Genomic DNA, 21,014 nt, shown 5'->3' on the forward strand with positions numbered 1-21,014 from the left:
AGTAGCTGAAATACATTCGTTTTAGCTTTTAAACTTTGAATGGACTAGCCTTTAGGCTAGGCTTTAACGACAGTTTATGTTCCACAGTGCAGTCTTAACCATGTATGTGAACACTTCCAGCACTCTGTGGAGAAGGAATTTCCCAAACTCTTCTCTGTAGCCAGACAGCTGCTACCATAGTCCTCCCAGTTCAGCATAAGGGATAACTGAGCTTTGTGGGATATTTTCAGAGTTCTTCCTAAATGACTCCCTTTTTCAGAGACAGTTTATGCCTCATTTTTGTTCTAGATAATTTGGCCTCCCTCGATTAGGTTTTAGTGTGAGGCCACTTTGATGTCCCACGTATGCTGGTTGATACTTTCCTTGTTCACGAGCCAAATGGATACAGGGAGGCATAGCTAGATTGGCAACTACTGCCTTGAGAAAAATTCAGGGTTTTTCAAGGGAACAGGACAGAATTAAAAGAAAGAATTAAATTTTATATTGTTCAAACAGCATATATAGTTCACGGTCCTGAGTCCATTCAATATGCTGCAATTCACTACTGAAGACAGTGTCTAATAGTACATAACAAGGTGCAATTAAGGGCATTTATGAGGATAGCAAAGTCACAAAAATTAAGGGTATTCATTTTTAATTTAGTATCAAACTTGTCATTGGTGAGTTACTTTCTATATAGGTACTAGAACAAAATACATTTTTAGATGATCATTCTGTGAGGAGAAAAATTTTAGTTGAATTTTGTTTATTTTCATGGAATCATTGAAGTTGAAAGGGACCTTTAAAGGTCATCTGGTCTACCTCCTCTGCTACTGTGTATGGGATCACGTACTGCTCCATCAGGTTGCTCAGAGCAGGACTCTGTCAGAGTGTTTCTTCAAGAAAGCCATTTATGGGTGCTCTTGTAGAGGCCACAGCTCCCGCAGCAAATGGACACTCTTGGGGAGTCTGAATAGTCAGTGCCCCACTGGCAATGGGAGTCTCTTCAAGTGTCTGTGCAGTCTGCGTGGAATGCCGTTTCCCCAGATGGGATTTTTATGCTGGAGAAAGTGTGCCAGAGAAATTCCAGCTTTCTACAGAGTAATGTCTTCTCCATGTCCAGCATGCTCAGCTCTGTGGCAAGTATGGCATCAGTCCTCTTGTAGCCACCACAGGCTGAATTCCTGTGTGTGGGCCTGGAAATATGTCCTGTGCTGGCTTACGCAGGAGGATGGTGAGGAGGTGTGTGACAGATGTCTTTGAGGCATGTGTGGCAAAGCTGGTGCCTTCCAGGTTACAGATGTGGAGCTGCAGATGTTTGATGTGGAAACTCTTGTGCCAGATATGCTTCAAAGGATTGCGTCTCTGCTACAGCGTATCTCCATGGCCACCTCGTGCTGTTCCTAACAACAGGAGGGTAATCAACTCCTTGAAAGGGTAGATAATGGCAGGACAAGGGAAATGGTTTTAAGTTGAGGGAGGGGAGATTTAGGTTGCATGTCAGAGGGAAGTTCTTTACAGAGAGAGTGGTGAAGTGCTGGAGCAGGCTGCCCAGAGAGGTTGTGGATGCGCCATCCGTGGTGGTGTTCAAGGCCAGATTGGATGGGGCCCTGGGCAGCCTGGTCTAGTATTAAATGGGGAGGTTGGTGGCCCTGCATGTGGCAGGAGGTTGGAGATTCATGATCCTTGAGGTCCCTTCCAACCTGGGCCATTCTATGATTCTGAGAGGCCTGACCACTGCACAGCTGAAGTGCAGGGTCACCTCCCTCACCCTACTGGCCATGCTTCTTTTGATGTGGCCTGCTGGGCTGCGGGAGCACTGTGTTTGTTTTCTATTTTGTATCTATGTTATATGTTTTGAACATTGCTGTTGAGATACTCATAGCTTTCTAAACATAACATCAAAAATGTTTTCCACCTCCAACATCTTTTGCAGGTGATTATGGGGAATTTTAAATGAAGTAAAATTTGTAATGTTGCAAGTCATCTGAGTTGCTGCCCATAAAAAACTTAGTGTAAGGGTTCTTTTTTCTGTGCTATAAGGTCTGTGCTTGGGAAAAGTTAGAGCATTAATAAGGCCTTGGTATTTGTAATGCCCATTGGAAACGTCTACAGCATGGATAAGGTTCGTTGTTGTATATAAATTATAGTAATCCTGTAAAGTTGCTAACTAAGAGTTATGTCTTTGTTGTTTCCTTTGAGCTACAAAATGAACAGTGATGTTCTTTGAGAAAAATATAAATGAATTGTAAACTGATTCTTATGTCAAAGGAGAGAGGGAGTTTGGCTTTAGTCTAAATTTATTTTGAGGGAATTTAAAACCTATTAATTGAATATTTCTGGCAGGTGATAAGCTTGTTAAGGAACTAGTCAGTATAAAGTTATAAGTCCTGCACTTCATTCAGAGCAGAACCTTTGGAATATGTGACCTACTGCGTTATGCAGTCAAACAGACAATTGTATTTATCGTGAAATCTAATTAAGAGGGTCAGTTATCTGGAGGAGACCTGTTCAGTCAAACAACATATTCCTTTTTATTCTCTGGTCTCCAACTTCCATTGCTGTGTTTGCTGAAGAATAATGGAACTTATTTTGAACATGTGTGGGTTAACAATTTTCGTATAGCATTAGGTAGAAAAGTACCTGAGAGAAGCTAAGGAGCAGGCATTTCTAGAAGAGGGTATGTCTTTTATGATATCAGAATTCAAAACACTGTGAGTTATGATTGTAGCTTATTGTCTCAGGACATAGCAACAACCTCTCTCTTATAAAGTCTATGTGGAGTTCATTCTGTTCACCTGGCACTTTCACATGTGAGAAACAGTGTCTTTACTGTGGTTTGTAGGAAGTTCAGTCTCAAAGGAAGATAAAACTTGTACCAATATGTAGCAGTATTGTTCTTAATCATGATTACTTAGCACCAATTCTGAACTTCTATTTGGCAAGCACAATTAGGACTGTGAAAACTTTTCAGGAAGTGAATTTTTATTTAGGAGTGTTTATAGAATTACCATGATTTCTTATATAGGAGCGTTTTCCTGAATTTTACTAAACTTCATTTGGCTTTGTAAAAATAATTATTTTTCCTTCATCATGTATTTCCTTTCCTCTTAAGGAAAGCCATTTAATATATTCTGTATCATCTTTATATTCCAGTTGCCTGCCTCCAATCTACTGGTGTTTCCTTCTGTATGCATTTAAAAATGCAATGATTCTTTCATTTTCACCTTCCAGTGTCACTGTTAGCCTCTCAACCTAAAACACCCAGTGCCCCCCTTCCTTAATTTGTGGTAATGGCCTGTTTTTGGATCTCTGCTACTAGTCCTTAGAGTGGTACCAGGTTTTGGATTTAGAAAGCATTACATCCTTTTTCAGAGTATTATTTTCTATATGATATCTTTTATTGTTTTTCTTTGCTTTGTCAGTATTTAAATTAATCCAAGAATTGTATAGGAGGAGCTTATAAAAAATTAGGGTAAAAATGTTCTGCCAAGTGAAGAGTTTTCTGCCCTTTCATTACACTTATTTCATTATTTATTGCTTTCAGTACTTCGAGTCAACAATCTTTTTAATACTAAACAAGTAAAGTGTAACTCAAAACATTTCAAACATGAACTCAAGTCACTGAGTCAGAAACTCAATAGATTCATTCCATAGCATCATAAAATAGCAAGTAGTCTGAGTGCTGGAATTTGAATGCTAAGTGTTCCGTGTGATTTAGATCCTCAGTGTGCTAACTTTTTTCACTTGCCAGTGTGGTGCAAAACTTTGTTAATGCCACTTAGTAGAAAGACTTCACACAAATGGATGGCAATATCAGATTAGGGTGCTGATACGTTTCATTATTTTTATGAAGCGATTATTTTTCTCTTTCTATTTCCCCTTGACGTGATCTGCTGAGGAATCTGAAGACGAAAAGTTTATTTGATTTTATTTTTTTTTTTTTCCCTTCGAGTAGTTAACTGTGCCAAATCTTTTTTGAAAACCTTGTTTTTTCATGAATACTACGTCTATATTTTTTTATTTACTCTTTATTTTGAAGTTAATGAACTTTTCATCTTTTCTTCCCAAGTAATAAGCGTGCATTTTTATTTTCTGTTGCTTTCTTCTTATTTGAGTCTTGAGATTTGAGACTGAAGAATGAAAATAACACTGTAGTTCTTCCAATTGGTTTACTTTCTGCATCTGTTGCTTTGAAGACTTGGTGTCTGTCCTGGGTAGTGAGAGTTTTACAACTATACAACAGTGATGTTTGTTTGGGGTACTACTTCTGGGAATTTCATATGCATTTTTTCGTGTGTTTGTCTGGAAGGAAATCTTAAATGTCTCCTTACACTATCCATGGCAAAAGATTTTCCTATAAAGTTGGTTCATGCACTTTTACAGTAATCTACCGCTTTGAAGAGGTATGTTGTGCTATTGGCATTTTGCAGATCTTTTTCTATTATTATTTTATTAATTCTGCAGAAGAATGAGCATTTTATTCTTACCTGACTCTTACTCATTCTGAGGGTGCTAATTAAACTTTGTGAAATTCAACTTGAGAAGTCAGAATATGAAAGCAAAATGGTTTAGATGAAAAAAGTTTGTTTCATCTGTTGTGAATTCATTTCTCCAAGTTGGACAAAGACTGTGTTCTGTAAGGAAATAGTCCTCAGTACTGGGTTTCATCACTCTTGGATTTTCTCAGCTCCTCTTGCTCTCGCGAATGTAGAAGCTTCATAATCAGCTATATATATGCTTATAGTATTTCCCTTTGAAATATGGGTTGTAGGCATTAATTTGGATCAACAGATAAGGCAATATGTGTGTAATCATTAATAATAGGTGTTCTCAGAAGAAATGTTTCCTGAGGCATAAAACTAATAAGTGAAGAAAATGAAAGTGACATTGACATAAACAATTTTATCTTATGTTTTTGTTGCATTAGTAACTGAGAACAGAATCTAAAAATATAGAGAAATACTTGAATTCTACTGTTACGTTTTTTTTGTTCTCCCCCACCCCCCAGTGCTGTGGACCTAGTCCATCTGATGTCCATGCAACATAGTCTGCTATAAAGCATGAATAATCCTAAATGTGCAAACTGGTGATTTTCTTATCTAGGTTGCTTCAAAATTAAGATATCATCTCTTTTCTTGTAGTGTCTTCTTACTTGCAAAGGTTGAGAAATGTTTTCTTCCTGTAAACTCTAGCCAAATCAATTCAAATATAGTCAAAAACAACTTTACAAAACTGATGATTTGGGATTTCTGTGTTTGTTACTGCTTGGTTGCTTTCATATTAAGCATACTCGCTGTGCAAATCAAAGGATGTTGTTTGTCATTTCTAGCTGCTACCTTTGAAAACTTATCCTGGGATCTGCTAATTAAGCCTTCCTCTGTCTATAGCCTATGCTATTATCACAGTAGGAATGCTCAGTGTTCCAAAGTTTGCTCTTATTTTTTTCCAAAGAGCTGCCAGAATGTTGAAGTGCAACATGTTCACCTTATTTGTTCTTCACTGAACAAACAAACTTTTAAAATATAAAACTTCATTAAATGAAAGCCAGGAATAAGTTGTTGCCATGATCATAGAATCATCATAGAATCATAGAATGGCATGGGCTGAAAAGGACCTCAAAGATCATCCAGTTGCAACCCCCCTGCAATGTGCAGGGTCGCCAGCTAGCAGACCAGGCTGCCCAGAGCCACATCCAGCCTGGCCTTGAATGCCTCCAGGGATGGGGCATCCACAACTTCCTTGGGCAACCTGTTCCACTGTGTCACCACCCTCTGTGTGGAAAAAATTCCTCCCAGTATCCAACCTAAACCTCCCCTTTCTCAGTTTAAAACCATTCTGCCTTGTCCTATCACTATCCATCCTCGTTAACAGCTGCTTCTGTTGTAGAACAATAGTTCCCCCTCCTGTTTATATGCTCCCATCAAGTACTGGAAGGCCATAATGAGGTCTCCCCACAGCCTTCTCTTCTGAAAGCTAAACAAGCCCAGTTCACTAAGCCTTTCTTCACAGGAGAGGTGTTCCAGCCCTCTGATCATCTTAGTAGCCCTCTTCTGGGCTCGTTCCAAGAGCTCCATATCTTTCTTGTGCTGCGCCTGGAGGCAGTACTGCAGATGGGGCCTCACAAGAGCTGAGTACAGGGGGACAATCGCCTCCCGCTCCCTGCTGGCCACCCCTTTTTTAATGCAGCCCAGACACAGTTGGTCTTCTGTGCTGCAAGCGCACACTGCTGGCTCATGTCCAGTCTCTCATCCACCAGGACCTGCAAGTCCTTCTCCATAGGGCTGCTCTTTAGGAGTTCTTCTCCCAGTAGCAGTATATATCATGTGCATGTGTAACTAACCAAAATGCAATTTTTACATCTTTTTTGAACTATGTGATGCTAAACATTATAGGAGAGAGTAGTAGATAAGATAGACCTTTATTTTGTCAGTCCTTACTTAATTTCTAAACTAACCATGTATTGCCCAGACTTCAAGAACTGGAACAGAACCTATACTTTTTAGAGATCAATTGATTTTAAACCATGCATCTAGTATGGACAACAGTGAATACCACATGATTGATTGAAAAATATTGTGGTTTTGTTTTGTGGGGGTTTTTCCATTGATTTGAAGAGCCCCTGCCATCTCTCTCATTCTCACTGTTCCATCCCCACTTGAACTGTAGCACAGTGTCAAGCTTTGAAATGAATCAGGGAAACTTTAAAAAAAGAAACACTGAAAAGGGCAGTTAACAGTGAGGAAAAACTAGAGAAAGGCAGGACAAGAACTACTTAAGCAAGCTAAACTCCCAGAAGAGATGCTCATTAAAATATGATTTAACTGATTGTCCATTGATTAAAGGTTTTCAGTGTTGCAAGATTATATATATATATGTGTGTGTGTATATATATATATATATTTTGCATTGCAATTCTAGCTGTAACTGAGCAAATCACTTTGGAGCTCCTCATTCTCTTAGGTTATTAATTTAATTATTAATTTCTCATAGGTTATTAATTTCTTTAATATTCAAGATACTGACAAATTTCACAGTGACAATTGTGTTTGGGGTTTTCTGTTGATGAATAAAATTATTTTTCTATCTAAATGGATATTATTAAAATGTTATGGCCAACGAGGTGAACAGAAAGAGGATCTTTAATATTAAATGATGTTTTAAAGTTAAAAAGCTAATGACTGCTTTTTTTGAATATTAAGTCTACAGTCCTTGCTCTGAAAAAATCTTTAATTTCATTTTTTAAAAGAACAGTGATGACAGATTGAAACTGCATCTAAACCCAGATTTAGATTTAAAGTTACATTAGAAGAAATAGGTATCAGTGTTCTTCAGTACCACCATCATCCCTGTTTTGTTTTTTTAAAATAAAAAAATAAAAAAAACACTGAATGCAGTTTGGTTATGAGCTTTCCATGATTGTCAGTTTGACCCCAAACTGGTGTTAAAGAGGGTGTGTGAGCATTATCTGTACAAATGTATTTTATATTGAATATTCCTAGTACTTGATTTAATAATGCTCTCTCTGGAGTTCTTTCTTTGCGTCAATGAACCAGACTTATTTAGAGCTGTTTGCTCAGGTCCACCATTTCCTTGTTAAATGTTCCAAATTTGTAAGTGTTGTGACTCTTTTGCCAACGCAAGTAATCCTAATTCTAACAATGCACCCTTGTCAGTTTCCTTTAAACTCCATTACTGCCCTCTGAAATTCTACACAAAATGGTTTGGAGACCATTTAACAAATAACAAATTGGAGATAGAGGGATTTTGTCCCTTATGCCACAATTAATTATTTACTGGAATCTTGGTTTTTGTGTTGCAGAATTGTGACCTGGTACAGCAAAGCATCGTTCATATTGTTCAGAATCCACAGAAAAATAGTGATAAGGAAGAGACAGAAGACCGTGCTGGAGGCATTCTAAAAACATTGGGAAAAGTACCTGAAAGTCTAACTCGCATAGATCTCAGTTCCAGCATCCTTCCGTCACTGTCTGCAGGGTTGGCTGTTATTCTGGATACTGAAGAACCCAGCATTTCTCCTCCCTCTGAAAAATCAGGTAAATCAGTTGTTCGGTATGCAGAATCATAGAATCATTTGAATAGAAAGGGACTCTTAAAGGTCATCTAGTCGAACTCCCCTGCAATGGACAAGGACATATACAGCTAGATCAAGATGCTTAGAGCCTGGTCCAGTCTGAATTTGAGTGTCTCCAGAGGCAGGGCATTTCAATACTCAAACCAAAGATTTGTTTCTTTATTAGGGTGAGCAATTCTATACCACAGAGGAAAAGCACAATATATGGTTTCTTTCAGTTTTCAAACAAAAAATGCAGCTATATTAAGAGACGATAAATAGCTGACGCATCTTCTAGCAAAATAATTTTACTTAGTGGATGAAGTTGATGATTTCTTTTGTTATTCCTATCTCTAAGAAGTCATCATCAATGATAAAAGTACCAAAAATACACAAAAATCAGGAGTTTATTGGCAAGCAAAAAATAGTCCCTCTGTAATTTCCATAATTGAAGCTTCCTTTACTAGAATGTTTGGAAGCTTTTGCACTGAAGATGCGTTTAATTCTCAATCTGTTTTAATGTTTTCATGCCCATGCATTTTATTAAAAATATTTCTATACAATGGACTTCTTATTTATAGAAACATAGTTGGCAGAAAACATAATGATGATTCATCTGTGGATTTGAGTAGTTCTTCACCCACCAAATTATTGCAGGGGATACTTTTTTCTTCATCATGAGAAATTGTCTGAGGCACATATTACATCACTGTCAAGTGGATTGTGCTGTAATAATTAAAATGGTTCTGGAGAGATGTTTACAAAAGTCAGAAAGAAATACGAGAATGTTTTAGATACTACTTCTCAGAATAACCCTCTCTACAGACACAGTCTGGCTAATCCTCATTGAATGCTGTGTTTGTATCCATTGGAAAAAAAAAAATCATTTTGTGGAATACTGGACTCTAAGTGGTGATTTGTGGTAACATTCTAACCAAGATGTATTTTTAGAACGATTGGTATGGATGATAATAGCAAACACAGAGGTCCAGGGTACAGAAGGGAGTTTGTAAATGTGACAGGGATGCCTCTGTAACTAACTTGACCACAAAAATAATCATGCTTAACTGAACAGCTACTAAACTGTTAGAAGAACTTTATAGAAAATTTCTTAAGTAACTCATGCCAAAAAGAAATGGAAGGGTCAGAGAAGTGTTCCACAACTGACTTGATCAACCTCTCGCTGCCAGCTGATGATGGATGAGTGCAGTTTAGGAACAAATTAGTGCCCAGCTTAATGATCCACATCTCTCATTCTCCATGAATAATGAGATAAGTGGGGTGCATGCCAATTTGAATCTGTTAAGGTAGGGACAGAGTTTCAGGCTGGGCCTTCAGTCTAAGTCAAAGCAGTGGTGTTAGCTCCTTAATGCTTTTTCATGACTGTACATGATATTTACATGAAATTAATAGTAGTGTTTGACTTTACAGATTAGTTTATAATGTGTAAGGCATTTTAAAATGTGTTATGCAGTGCATTTTTCCATAGTCTGCAAATTCTGTGAAGCTATGTACAAACGGATAGGTATGTTCTGTTGCAGCAAATATTTCCACAGCAGAAGGACAACTGAGAAAAAAGATACTGAGAGTATGCGTGGTCTAGTTTTATCTGAGATTATGTTAAACAGATTTTTTTGTTGTTGTTGTAAGGAAAAAAACAGCTTCCTGTAATGACTGACAGTTCTGCCTGGAAGGATATTAGTAAGGTTTTTTTTAAAGGCCTTTTGTCCTCTCTTTTGCTTGTTATGACTCTCACAATGGATAATTGACCTTGCCTCTGCTCAGCTCTACTACTTCTGTTCAATATGGAAGATTTTTGTCTTTGTTATTACTGGAACTTGAGGTGGGTTAATTTGTAGTCCCACTGTTCATTGAGATGAGTATTAGTCTGGGTTAAAAATGATCCAGCAGGAACAACAACAACAAAAAAAGATTAACCCAGAGATCTTTTTTTTTTCAGTCAGGTCTACTGTATAGTAACATTTGCCTTGACACAGTTGCGATGAGTAACAATAGTGGGAACCAGTGGCTGAGGGTCACATATGCAACTGCTTCTGCTTTAGATACTTTTAAAGCTATTCTGTTAGAAGGTGGATGGTTTCCAAAAAAAGATTAACCAAAAAGAGAAACCTATCCAGTAAAACCAAGCATTATTATTTTCTGTTTGTGAGATCACACACAATAAACAGAGGGCAATTCCCTGTACCTCTTAACCAGCTTTTGCTTTATTTTGTCCACCTTTGAATTATAAAGAGAAGGGTTTGTGACTAACTTTTGCATGGCAAAAGATTCTCTTAGAAACTTCTCTTAGAAGCTTTTGCATCATTTGAATGGAAGAACGTTATTTTCAAAGTACTAAAGTGGAGATCAAGCTGTAAAATTTTACCACAAAATCCAGTTGAGAAAACTTGTTATTTTGTATTGTTATTATGTATGTACGCTTATGCAGCATGCCTTTATAGTATGAACTGGTGCATTTGATTAGACAGTTGCCTTTATGGCCTGGCATCCTGTCTCAACTAAGTGTCATTGTTTGCTCATTGCAGAAGAGCACAACAGGGCATCTTCTTCCCAGCTCAACCCCTTCCTTAGTGACAAGTAATGAAAGCAACTTTTAAGAACCATCTTACAAAAACTGTGTTTAGAATGTACAAACGTTTGTCCATGAGAAATTCAAAAGTTTGACAGTCATTAACAGGCTGAAAAAAAAGGGGAAAATAGATGTAAGTTATCCGTGCATCAAGAATTTCCATGCTTCCTCTCTTTTCAAACAAAGGTAATAGCAATGCGTTTTTCTGTCTGCTCAGTAACACCTTGTATGACTTTTAATGAATGTGAAACAAAAATCTGGCTTAGCTGGGCCAAGCTGTAAAGGGTAGCAGAAAAAATAACTGATTCTCTTCCACTTGCTTAGGAAGCTTTTTACCAAAACTTAACACCAGTTGAAACCTGCTGTCCTTGCATCCGAGAGAAATACAAGTTATGAGAGGGGTAAACTAGTCATTAGCAATATCTCCGTGCTGTCAGTGCTTAAAAGTAGGAGGCGATAATTATTTTGAACTTTAAATCAGAGTCTTTTTTGTGAAAGATTCAGGCGGAAACTTTTAGAAGAAAAATCCAGAATTTAGACTTTAGGTAGTAAAAACTGTGCATACTTCTAAGAAAAGCTCTGAAGAATAACAGAAGAATTTATCTAGGAATACTGTGAACAGTATATGAATACATCTTGAATAATATTTTATTAATTGTATGTTGAAATTTCTGTAATTTCCTCTGTAATTGATATTACATTTTATTAGAGTTCTTTTAATTAAAATGAGGATGTGATTTTTCGATCAGGTTTGTTTGAAATAAATGAGCAGTGTAAGCTCCAGGTGTACTTTAAAATTAGTGAAGTTTTCTAAAACTTATGCTTTCAAATTAGTTCTAGACCAGGGAACAGCGCGATGTATGTCTCCACTTCCCTGTTTTCATATGGCATTCAGTATCCCTAGACTGAAAAGTACATCTGCAGCTTTTTCTTACCTTCTTTTAGAGAGTGCCATCAAAATGTATGCATTGATCCATCCAAAATGGCCTCCAGCAATACAAGAGCATCTGTATTGATACTCTGGGACATGAAGCTTTGTAAGCATTTAGCAATTGAACCAGACAATACTCAGGCAAGTGCAACAATGAACACAAGACAAAATATCTAAGAATTCACTATTCCCTTAGAAAAGAAAGGGTTCCTTTCCTTTTTTTTTTTTTTTTTTTTGTCTGCTGGCATTTAGTTCTATTTTTAAATGAGAAATTAATCAGTGTAAAGAATTTTCCCATGGTATCATTGTAGCAATCATTTGTTGATTAATTATAAAAACAATTTAATGAATTAAATGTACCTTAGGTCTATGGTATTGTAAATCAGTAGTTGGAGGGTAGGAAATCAATATTCTCTTTAATTCACATTATTTAATTAGGGTCTTTTTTTTTTTTTTTTTTTTTTTTTTTTTTTTTTTTTCTCAAGGCTATCAAAATCTTGTTCTAAAAACAAATGTTCAGAGAACTTGCACTGACTTTTTTGAGATGTTAAACTACCATTTAATGGTGATGGTGATATGGTTCTTATGGTAGTTCTTTAGACAGACATACATTTGAATGAGATTCATAACTGCTGTTCAAGAAAAAATAATATTTTACATTATGGTGACCGATGTGTTGTTTCAGTAGAAACATTTAAGTAACTATTTAGATTACTGTGGTATTTTCAGATTTGGTGCACTGATAATTTACCTTTGTATGAGAATTAAAATGCTTTATGCCGTTGTGATTTATTCTACATTTGATTCAGAGTTTCTAAAATACACGGTTTTACAAACTTTTAAATATAAAATGGAAAATCAGTGTGAAGATCAATCTACATCCAGAAGAGGGAAGGAACTAATTTACTTATTTTAGAAAAGCAGAACAAAGTATCAATTCAGCAGTAATATAATAGCTCTGATTTTGACAAATACTTTCTGAGAAGTATGGGTGCATTTGTCTTCATTACACACTGGATGAGTACTCTATACGTGCAATTCAGTTGCAACTGAACAGAGCTCACTGTGATCGAGTATGTAGAGGCCTGATAAATAAGGCCAATTTCAAACTTTATAAGAAAACTTTACAAAATTCCTACATTAACAACTCACTTTCTGCTAATGGTTAGCTTTGGAACATTGTTAATCATTAGCACTATGCATTCATTACATACACCAAACTTTTCATAACATATATCTTGAATTTTCTGTCAGCGTACAATATTATGGAGCCAATGCCTATGTGCCTTGTAATCACACAAGTCAAAGTGAATGAGGCCTGAGAACTCTACCAAGAGAAATTAGGATAACAGCAGACTTTTGTTCCTTCTTCTCCAGATGTTCTCCACACGTTTGGTGTTTATGTATTACTTGCTCCCTTTCCAAAGACAATATGAACTGCACCTGTTACTGCTTATCCTTCCTGGGTGCTCCGTACCTCCAAGGTGTACTTCCCATTTTCAGGTTCTATGCTTATGTGTTTTGTTTGTCAACCTTTTGCCACTTGGATGCTTCCCGTGATCAACTATATACATCTTTGTCCCTCTGATGATCACACTGGTCGCATATACAATGTGAAATATTCAAACATTGCTCCTGTGTCATCACAGTGTTACAATATGTTTTTGAAAGGTAGCCATGCTTCATGTTCATCTAAAGTAGGAAAACCCAGGTGTGTAATAAGAGAAGAATATGACCATAATGTTTTTATATGGTGCAGTGAGATTACATTTAATTTTAAATCAATATCACAGAATATTTCTTGCATCAAATTAGAGTTTCTATGAAGTTTTAAATGTTTCCAGACTGGAAGATGTTGCATTGCAGAAGTTCTCAAACTGTAATTCATATTTGAAGCTCTGATATCCAGAAGGGTATTTATTGGTAATCCCCTGAAACAACAGTCACGGTGATCGAGCTTCATTTACTCATTTTCACCTGCTAAAGTGTATACTAACAAATTTTACACCTCTTGAATATTTGCTGGGTTATTATTGATGGATGCTGTATTGCTATGCTCGGAGATAATAAAGAACAAGTTTATAAGGAAGGCCTTTCAGTTAAAAGTAATTCACAGTATGGTGATTTTTCTGAAACAGTGCTCTATTTTTTGATGCATGGCATACGGAAGTTTTGTGGACACAAGTCACATCTCAGTCAGGAAAGAGCTATTATACAAGATCAAACCAATTGTTTGTCTAAACCTAGTGATCTTTCCCTTTTAATCCTTACCTGTCTTGTATCCAATTCATCAAAAGAAAGCAAGTGTTCCTATTATTTAATATTTAGAGAAGGAGCATTCCTTTTCGTAAGTAATCAAACTATCTAATTGTCTTTCAAGTTTACTCTCTGAGTAAGTTGATGTAAACGGTAATGGTGTTCTTTAATTTGACCTTCCTTGAAACAGCACTTCCTAAACAACCTCCAATGCCTGTTCATGGGTGAATTGCAGAACAGTGGGAGAGTTTTCAGCCAACTAAGTAACTGCTGCTGTTTATCATAGAATCATAGAATCTTTAGAGTTGGAAGGGACTATTAAAGATCACCTAGTTCAAATTCCCTGCAATGAACAGGAACACCTGAGCTAGAATCAGGTTGCCCAGGGCCTTATTCAGTCTTGCCTTGAAAGTCTGCATGGATAGGGCATCAACCACAACAGTAGGTAACTTGATCCGGTGCCTTATCACCCTCCCTGTGAAAGATTGTTTCCTTATATCTAACCTAAATCTATCCTCGTTGAGCTTTAAACCATTTCCTCTTGTTCCATCACCACAGACCCTGATAAGGAGTCTGTCTGTTTCCTGTAGCTCCTCTTTAGATACTGAAAGGCTTTATTAGATCACCTTGCAGCCTTCCCTTCTCCAGGCTGAACAGCCCCAGCTCTCTGGATCATCCCTCTGGATGACATCACATCCCTCTGGTGTGTGTAGATTGCACCCCCACAGCTTGCAGTCATCAGCAAACTTGCTGAGAGTGCACTCGACCCCACTGTCGATGTCATTGATGAAGATATTAAAAAGTGCCAGCCCCAGCACTGACCCCTGGGGGTGATCACTTGTCACTGATCTCCATCCTCTCTTTGGACCTAATCCTGCAGCCAGTTCTTTGTCCATCAAAAAGTCCACCTGTGAAATCCGTGTCTTCCCAATTTGGAGAGATTCTGTCGTATCTTTTTATTTTTAATAGCTAACTAAGCTTTAGAGAAATATTCTGGTTATTCTGTTTCCGGTAAGGTTATAAAAATTTGCCATTACAAAGTCCTTGGGAATTTGTTCTTATGTGTATTGCATCTTCTGTTAGTGTTATTAACCCTTGACAACTTACTGCTGCAATACTTCCAAGTTCTCTATATAAAAATTGATATTCCCTCTTCACCTTCCAGCAACAGCAAAAAGTGATTTTATGAGACATTAGCATAATGGAACCTTTTCAATAAAATGATAAATTGAGCCCATTTCAGAAAACAGAACACACACTTGATAATTTATTGCGGTCGGTGCCATGCTGGAGACCTCATTTGTATCATATGCTTTTAACACTGATGAGTATGGTGCCATTTTCCCACACCTTGCATGTCCATGAAATTCATTTGAGAGATGTTCTTTTTTACTGGAGCCAAAAGCTCTTCTGGGAATGCTCATCCTTACATGACATAATTATCTCCCTTGAATGTGTCTAATTACTTTATTGTTTTTAAAGGCCCTTTCATGTTAATTGAAGCCAGTAACATTTGCTAACTCCCCTGTGTCAGGGGGTAGGGTCAGAACACTGCTGTGTCCTTGGAATGTATTTTATCTGTTTATAGGTGACAGCATAGGTGGGCTTACTTCTGCAAATGCAGAACTTGCATCTTTATGCCACCGGCTGGAGGTGGCATTTGTAGATGGAAATGTTCTGTGTTTATTAAAAAGAAGTATGCATGTTATTTTTTTCCAAAATAATTGTTGACAGGAATTAGCTAGAGATACTACAGGGGGAAATAGGGGAAAATACAGGGAAAATAACACTTAAAAAGCACCTTTTGCGTGCGGAAAAACAACAGAGGCACAAATGGGAAGAATGCTTTGTTTAAATAACAGTGGTTGATTAAATAACAGTAGTTGTTGCTACCGTGAGGCTTCATGCTTGTGCTATGTATTTGTATGGCATGGTATCTTACTGCTCAAAAACATTTGAGGGACATATTCTCTGAAATCACGTCCGAGTTTTGTTAATGCTGTTTAGAGTTCTGTGTACACAGCAAGGGAACAGGGAGAGCAGCCCTATAGGAAGGACTTGATCTTCAACAAGTAATTGCATGCAACAGATAGTTTAACAAGTTCTGTTGATTCCAGAAGATTAAAAAATAAAATAGTCATGTGCTAAACATATGCTCTCTATATGAAGAAAAATTACTTCAGTGAGGCTTCTTTTATAAATAAAATAATACTAATGGCAGGAAACTGGGCAGTTAATTTAAAAGGTTTAATTCTTACTCACAGAAGAGCAGAATTCAAAAGTCAGCGAAGAGCCCTTGCACTGCTCTGCCAAAAAGCCTTTGCAGTCTTGCCATCAGCTTTGTTCAGTGAAGGTTTCACATTTCCACTGCTGTGACTATTTGGCTGGGTAACTATTATTAGCAATGCCAAGATAATGGACTGTGTGCCCATGCAGGCTTCTCTTCAGAGACTGCCAACAAGGATTTCAGCTATTTTCTTCATCTTTTGTTTTGTTGGATTTTTCTTTTTTTTTCTTTATTTCTTTGTCTTCCCCCCCAACCCCCCACCATTTATTTTGGAGAATAGCTGAGCATAAAACCTGAGATACTGTCAATTTTATGTGTATTTCCATGAATACCTCAGAGCAGATTTTCCTTACTCTGAGCAATTTTAAACTCTATGATTAACTTTGCTTGTGCTTATTCATTTTTCTTTATACTCACCAATTAAGATTATTACTCCCTTGAAAGAGTGTGATGATGCATCCTTGCAAACAACCATTTCCATATGTAGTTATTAAATATTTTGCAGAATCTACTGGGTGTTGATATTCTATGGGACTTTACTATCCTTGGGGAGACTTTCATTTTCAGAGAAAACTGGATTGAGGTGGCATTATAGAATTCATGATCAAGTTATCAAAATGACAGAAAATTAGTTATTAAAGAAAACATTGTCCTTCTTGATTTATCTTTCAGTTATTAGGCATAATGATACAGTAGATTGCAAGTGGAACTGCCTGGGATATTTCTGAGCTGGATTCTTTGTTCTGTGAGATCATTTCTTTGAGAATTACTACATAGGAATCATATTTTCTTTAGTGAGGTATCTGGGGTCTAGAATTCTCCATTTAATGGTTATCCTTAAAATTCAAAACTAGAATTTCTGAATACTATTAAAAAACAACAGCATGCATTTTTGTATACATTGATAGATCTTAAACTCTCTACGTTATAAGCTTGTATGTGCTGCTGGCATCTTCATGGGTATTCAGTCTGAAATCTTTGACCTTGAAAACATGTCAGGTTTTGATTTAGGAGTTATATCATACTGCTGCTGTATCTGGTGTTTGCAGCTGAACACTTTGGATTTAGCGTTGGCAGTCTCCCTAGCTGCAAACTGCTTTTTGCATTTCTGGAGTAGAATATCCATATCTAAACTTCCAGGTAACAATACAAGCCCATCTAGTTCACAAATTTCTCTATGTAAAATCACTCCAAAAGTAATGCCTATCCTAGTTTCCATGAAAACTGGGATAAAAAGCACAATAACACCATTTGGTAGGAACAGAACACTATTTTTCAACAATCGTCAGCTTTAGTTATAATTTTTTTTTTTTTTCTGTTGATGAATGTAATCCTGCATACTGTGCTTGTAAAAATCTGAACCAGTGTAGGTGACTCACTGTTTCACAACTGCTATGACAGTATATTACCCATGCAGTTCATCTTTCACTGACACAGACGGAAGTCAGAAGGTGCCAAATCTGGACAAGGGGAAAAGATCTCAAGTTGTGCCAGAGGAAAGTTAGGTTATATATCAAGAAAAACTTCTTTACAGAGAGGGTGGTTAAGCCCTGGAATAGGCTTCCCAGGGAGGGGGTTAAGTCACCATCCTTGGATGTGTTTAAAAACTGTTTGGATGTGGTGCTCAGGGACGTGAGTTAGCGGTAGTATGGTTAGGTTGTGGTTGGACTTGATAATCTTGAAGGTCTTTTCCAAAGCAATTCTGTGATTCCAAGACTGTATGATGGATGTGGTAGCACAGTCTGGCCCAGGATGGCAATGTTTTCCACAGTTTTCAAAATGGTATGGGGTCTGGTGTTAATGTGTTGCAGGAGAAAGGTTGTCTTCTTCTCTGGCCTGACTCTGGAAGTTTGAGCCTTAGGCTTATTCAGCGTCGTGATGTAGTGGTCAGAGTTGATGCTTTGTCAAAGTTCAGGAAAATCCAGACAGATTTCCTATCATAGAAAGCAGTGCATATCACTTTATCTGCTGAGGGCTGCATTGGACTTTCTCTTCAGTGGAGAATTCTTGTATCAGTACTTCTTGGACAGCCATTTTGACATTTCTGGATTGTAGTAGTGACACCACATCTCATCACCAGTAATGATGCGATTCAGGATAGTATATTTTATATGTTAATGGATAGCCAAAGTTGTAACAAAGATCAGATGTTTGCTTTATCACCAAAGGTACCTGGGGCTCTGATCCTCTTTTACTTCACCAGTGTTCTCTTTAGCCTCACCACACAATAAATACTCAGTACATATTACTGGAAGAAACCTTCAGCTGGCAACAATCAGTTGGCAACTGAATTTTTATCTATTGCAACTATTATCAGTCTTCACGAATTACTTTTGAAGTATCTGAAACATTGATAGTGTTTTCAATAAAATCTGAACTGCAGGTATGGGCAGGTGAAGACCCCGATTAACTTTTTCAGGACTTCCTAAGCATAATTTAGTTTTTTGAATAGAATGTTATGTTTATGCTAGAAGTTATGCAATGAATAGAAGAAATCTCCACTGTCTTCAGCTGTGCGAAAGCAAGACCTGAATTCAAGATTTCAGATTAATGACTATGGATATTGTACTTTTACTCTTTAAGTTACACTGTTTGCTGTAAATTACTGTATTTCTTATCCTGGCTTCTAAACCTCACTGTTAAATTGCTCACAGTGATTTTTGACTTGATAGGAACATAAAACTTCGTCCACGGCTGAGCTAATCCCTGGTACATATCAATATCACATGTATCAATAGCAATATCTTCTTTGTAACATCAACCTTTGTGAAATATTTGAGGTGGAGATGCAAAGGGTTTTTTCAAACAAAAGTTTTACCTGTCTTACACATAGTGTTTCTTAAACCTAGATAGGTTTAGATAGGAACTTCTCCAGTGGAGTTAATGTAGCACTATGAATGTGAGCAAATACATTTTACTTTTGTCATCCAGGCATAAAGCAGTTGAGTACCATTTGAGCAGGCAGCAGGAAGGTGATTATTTATCTCCCCATCTCTGTGTGTTTGACTATAAACTGTAGATGCATAAGATATCTTCATCAAGTACTGCCATCTGTACCAGTAGCTGTCATGCTGCCATTCTCCTTGATTTCTTCCTGTATTTCATTCTACTATCCCTATTCTCCACCAATCCCCTACAGTCTGAGTACTGAAATATCCTTTTTTTTTAGATGTGAATGTCTTTCTAGTTATTCTTGGAAAAATTTTCATTCACACTTTTTTGTTTCGAATATAGAAGAATTAGAATATATAAGATGATGACATCAAGAATGTATCTTCTTTCCAGAAAAGAAAATCTCAGCTGATGATGTGATTAGAATTTTTGAAACAGAATTACTTCTATTTCTGAGATGTTTATTGGTCTGATATGAGTCAGTTCGCTAGTATACAGGACGCTTCTCATCTGTTATGATATAACTGTTATAGAGGTGGTGGAACTACAGTGTTACTAGATCCTGTATGGGTAGATAGTACTTGAAAAATCTGAGTTATGGACTGGAGAAGTAGAGATAATAGCCTGACTGTTTCCCAGAGTGTTTGTGTCCTTCACAGAATAGCACAAGAGAATCCAATAGAAGTCAAATGGTTGTTGATGAAGGAAGTGAGGAGTTATCCAGATTAAATATTCTCTCTTCAGAGACTGCAGGAATGTTTTTTATATTATGGTGCAACTTGAGAAACTTTGGAATTCAGCACTAGAGAGGAGAGCCCCAGCACATACATTTGTGCAATTGTCAAATGGACAAAATGGAAAGAAAAAAAAGCTGTCATACGTTCTTGTGAGATGAGAGAAAGGGAACAGACTTTTGTAGAGATTAAGAGATATAAAGTACATCTCAAGCTGAATGTACAAAATAATCTTTAAGCATTTCTGTTTAACTTCAACAAAACCATTCTCCAAAATCAATTGGCTTAATTGATTGGTGTGGTGCTGCCAGAACAACTGAGAGCTAAGCTGGCAGCTGTTTCAGTGACATACTGATCAGGAGGGTAACAACTGCTTGGTAGAGCACTGTTTTATATGTATGTTGTGAGAAGTTTAGTCTCCAAAGTTCCTGGAGCAGAGGGTTTCCGAAACCGACAGGTTGAAGACAGATAATAGGAATTGGTTTAAATTAATCTTCTGGAGAAGAGAATTGCTGTGTATTTTAGTATCTAAAATGCAATGAATAATTAAAACTAATGTGAATATACTACAAATATAGTATCAAAAATATCTAACAACTGATGAACCGGAGAACAAGATACGGATGAATGAATGATATAGTAGATAGATAAATCCTGCAGGACCAATATATTACTGCTGTCTCATTTGGTCATATCTTTACACTTAGGGATTACTTGAGTAATTAAGAAGTTATAGTGTCAGTTACCTAGTTATATTCTTATAAACTTCTTATGAACTTCATGTGGAATTGCTTCAAATATTCAATCATTAGTTTTTATTTTTTCTGATAGAGAAGCATTGTTCCTTCTGAATAATAAGTTGTGTTTTTCTTACTGTTCATATGACCCAGTCAATGGGTATTCTGGTTGGAGACTTCCCAAAGTGTCTTCTTAAAGTGAGGTGAGGAACACTTAAAAGCTGAAGCTCAAAGCTATCATAGGCAGAATTGCATATATTGACAAAGCAGTAGAGCTCACTATACTGTAGATGCCATTACCTCACCGGGGGGATTTTCAGATGTGTTGAGCAATCCTGAGAGTTATAGGAATAGGATGGTCTGTATCATTCATTCAAAGACTGATAAAATAATTTCTGTGCTTTCTATGCTTCTATTCTTCAGTAGGAGGAAGTTGGCTTTAGTTATGTGAAACCTGCATATTATTTTAAATAGCTACACTTACTGTTTAAATATGTAGGCCTGGTTTTAATTACCTGAAAAGCCTAAATGGCT

At 36.9% G+C, this 21,014-nt stretch overlaps 1 protein-coding gene across 1 annotated transcript in view; it reads left to right on the top strand.

Annotated features, from left to right (window-relative positions):
- Positions 1-21,014, top strand: part of PRKN (parkin RBR E3 ubiquitin protein ligase) — a gene marked incomplete at both ends in the record, with an annotated part of 562,188 nt that overhangs the window by 85,320 nt on the left and 455,854 nt on the right. Inside the window, 1 exon segment of the mRNA XM_079550324.1 lies at positions 7,802-8,036. Coding sequence (XP_079406450.1) covers positions 7,802-8,036 — 235 coding nt within the window.

Source organism: Tetrao urogallus, assembly GCF_951394365.1.
Source record: "Tetrao urogallus genome assembly, chromosome: 2".
NCBI lineage: Eukaryota > Metazoa > Chordata > Aves > Galliformes > Phasianidae > Tetrao > Tetrao urogallus.